The sequence below is a fragment of the Histoplasma capsulatum genome, genomic scaffold (genome assembly GCF_000149585.1).
Source record: "Histoplasma capsulatum NAm1 scaffold_10 genomic scaffold, whole genome shotgun sequence".
Lineage (NCBI taxonomy): Eukaryota > Fungi > Ascomycota > Eurotiomycetes > Onygenales > Ajellomycetaceae > Histoplasma > Histoplasma mississippiense.
Window position 1 is genome coordinate 841,432 of NW_001813973.1, and position 3,193 is coordinate 844,624.

Genomic DNA, 3,193 nt, shown 5'->3' on the forward strand with positions numbered 1-3,193 from the left:
GGTCAACTCGCACTGAATAGGGGCAAATGCAACATAACCACATAGGCGTCCCATCTCTTTTGGGGTGGAGAGTGGTTAAGAAGCGGGTCTCGCGTCAGCCTAGATTGTTGCATTTATAGACGCAGAATCCAGTGTAGATTCCTTAGGGCCCACTGAAAAGCAGTTGGGATATTTCTGAGGGATTTTGCCCCCCCCCTCCACCCTTCAGCCTGTCTGAGGACCATCTCGACTTAGTGCGATACACAGCAACTAATCGTGCCCGCGATACAGATTACAGCTAGATGCAGTTAGGGACGCAGTCTGAGACGTTTACAAGCTCCCGGTCTCCTCCAGCCGAAAAGCAGATCTAACAGCAATTTCTCTGCCGCTTGGATGTTTGATATCATTACCAATCTCGATACCAGACACATACATGCCCAACGAACACCACAACCCGACAGATAGATGCTCGACGGGGGTCCCATCCATACATCAATCAGTCAATCCCCCGGATGGGAGGCAAATTGGCGCTGGCAGCAGGCCCGAACCACTTCCCGTCGCCAACCCTCGGCATGCAGGTGCTAGCGACTTGCTCAGGCTAGGGGCCAAAGGTCAGGCGCGAGCATCCCAACAACGGCCATTATTGCTTACGGCGGTATTTGCTGTGTATCGTCGCCTGGACTGGTCGCAGGAACCCCACTCACCCGCTGGCCTTACGGGTGAAAACATCGTCGACTCTTCCGCTTGGTTAGCTCGCCAATCGTTGCCCCGAGGCTTGGTGGGCCCTTTCCGCCCATTTCTCCGGTTGACTGGAGACTGGGTGAGAGCGAGTATCATCAGGTCCCACTTCGACGCAACAAAAGTATAAAAAAAAAAAAAAAAAAAAAAGAGCGAAGTACGCTTGCTTGAGACCACAAGAGCCGAAAGCCAAAAGAGCATTGCTAGCTGGTTCAAGGGTTTTACCAACTGTTAGAGCGAAGTCGTCTGCTTACTAGAGGAATTGTGGCTTGAAACCAGATATGCGGAGGGGGCCAAGGCCAAGATCTTGTCGGCATCGACGGAATTGTTGAGGATAAGTTCAATAACTAACTCAGGTCTAAGAATAATAATAAAGTTTTGCTGAGTGAATTCACAAGCCCTCCGCCTGGCTCCGGCAGATACCACCCACAATGTTGATTTTCACCTTTGCACATGGAGAATTGTGGACGGTGATGGGGCTTTTTCTCTCTCTGAAAACAAACCCCTTTGAGCTCATTTCATCTCAACTGCGCTAGGCCTGCAGAGGGATTAGGCTCGCTAACTTCTCCCCCCGTCTCAACTAGAACAGCCGTACCTTGCGACGAACATGCGGCATTCATTCCTCAGTTCGAAAACCAACAAGGCACGGCTGTTTCATGCACTGCCGTCCACTTTTATATATACCTCCAGAGAATGAATGCTTTTGTTTTTGCATTGACAATGTCAGCATGGTCGTTCTTTCACGGAGAAACGACCAACGAACTCTCTGCTCACACAATACATTTATTCCTGTGATGTTCGTTGGTTTGTGTGAGTCCCAGTAGCTACTTGTAAGTTTGTCACACAGGACTAGCTCACAAATGATAAGCTCTGTTTCGCAAGGTACAAGCCCTGCATGCCTGTTCGTTATTAGAACCTGTTATTGTCAGTTTCCTCTCTACTATTGGGTGCGTACAGTCAGCAGAGACCCCCATGCCTGACAGCCTGGAGGTGGAGGAGACTGGAGGAGGCGAAGTGGAGATTCCATGAGGGGGAAGCTGCGAGGTGGGAATGGAGGAACCCACGCCTCTCCACACTGTCTGCATCCAATCAGCAGGGTAGACTTCATCCCAGTGGATTTCCGCCCCCATGAATCATAATGATGGGGAAAGCTCAAGGGTCAGGCATCGAGTTTCAACCTCAGGAGAAATTCATCCCCCAAACCAACGAATCCTCGCGGAAAATGATCCAACGGTCCAAAAATCCCCGGCCAAAGCCATAGAAGTTTCTGTTCAGATTCCATAACTCTAGTATGCATTGATTTGGCTCATAAATCCGACAATATCGCTCGACTTACACAAAGTTGTCCCTCTGCTTCCTCTGAAGGGATGAGAGATTTCGTATTCCAAAATTCATCTGATACTTCTCGAAACAACAGATCTACTTCCAAGGTTGCTCCCTCATTCCTTGGAGAAGCCGCCAGCAGACGAGATGCATGCTTGTGAAATGAGGAAAAACTTAATATACACACTTTGCTCGCCTTTCGTTAGCATGAATACCAACAGAGAAAGAAAGGCATTGACATCATCGGTCCATGAATTCATTTTATTACGCAGTAAGCGAGCTTATAATTTATTCCTTGCTCAACGGGGAAGAATCGACAGAGCAAAAACAAAACAAAAAAAAAAAAATAAAAATCGAAGAAAACCAAAAAACCGCTCGAATCTCAAACTTCGACACTGTTGTTCTATCTCGTTGTGAATTGCATGTTGGACATACAGAACGAACTGTCCTCCCTAGATCGCTCGTCTTGTCGTGGTGGGCCGCGGGTTGGGGGCCCTAAGCACAACTATCCGAGGGTATTTTGCGCGCATCAATCCGAGACTCCGATCGAACCTCACCGCTGAAAAGGAGGGAAGAAAAATAAAATTTTATAGTATGAAAAATAAAATGAAAGGACCAAGTCAAGCCAAAAAATAACCAGAAAAAGAAAAGGATGATTTGCTTATTCGAGGAACATCCAGCGTAAAAACTTTATTCGTCACTAAACTAACAAATGCATGAATTGTTTCATTTTCTTTTCTTTTCTTTTTTTCCTTTTTTTACTTTTCTTTCCTTTTTTTTTTTTTCGTCTTCCCTCGGCTTGTCTTGTTTTGTTCTCTTGTTCTGATTTTTTCTCCCTCGCGAAACCTCTTCCCTTGGCCGGAATAATGGGATTGTCCATTCATGTACGGAGTAGCTTTTTGTCTATCTTTCCTTCTCCTTCTCCTTCTCCGTCTCCCTTTCATCCCTTTTTCAATCGCGATGAACTGGCTCCCTCAGCGATGGTTGGAAGCTTTCTCTCTCTCGCTTCCGGACCCTCGTTCTCCTGCGCGAGAAACCCGCGTTCTTCGCGCACAAGCAGGGGAAAGGGCAAGCAGCGGGGGTGTGCGGGTATGTTCGGCAGAGAAGCTCACCACCATATCCCCCCCCCTCCCCACCCCTGGATGGAATGGAC

At 47.8% G+C, this 3,193-nt stretch overlaps 2 protein-coding genes across 2 annotated transcripts; one reads left to right on the top strand and one right to left on the bottom strand.

Moving 5' to 3' along the window:
• Nucleotides 1-412: 412 nt before the first annotated feature.
• On the top strand, nt 413-1,068 carry HCAG_08148 (predicted protein; the record flags this gene model as incomplete). Its single annotated transcript, XM_001536989.1, has 2 exons — nt 413-799; nt 997-1,068. 2 exons carry the CDS (start codon nt 413-415, stop codon nt 1,066-1,068), a joined length of 459 nt encoding a protein of 152 aa, XP_001537039.1.
• Nucleotides 1,069-1,566: 498 nt separating this feature from the next.
• Nucleotides 1,567-1,847, bottom strand: HCAG_08149 (predicted protein; the record flags this gene model as incomplete). The annotated part of the gene is made up of 2 exons (XM_001536990.1): nt 1,567-1,616; nt 1,673-1,847. The coding sequence occupies 2 exons, from the start codon at nt 1,845-1,847 to the stop codon at nt 1,567-1,569; spliced, it is 225 nt and encodes a 74-aa protein (XP_001537040.1).
• Nucleotides 1,848-3,193: the final 1,346 nt, after the last annotated feature.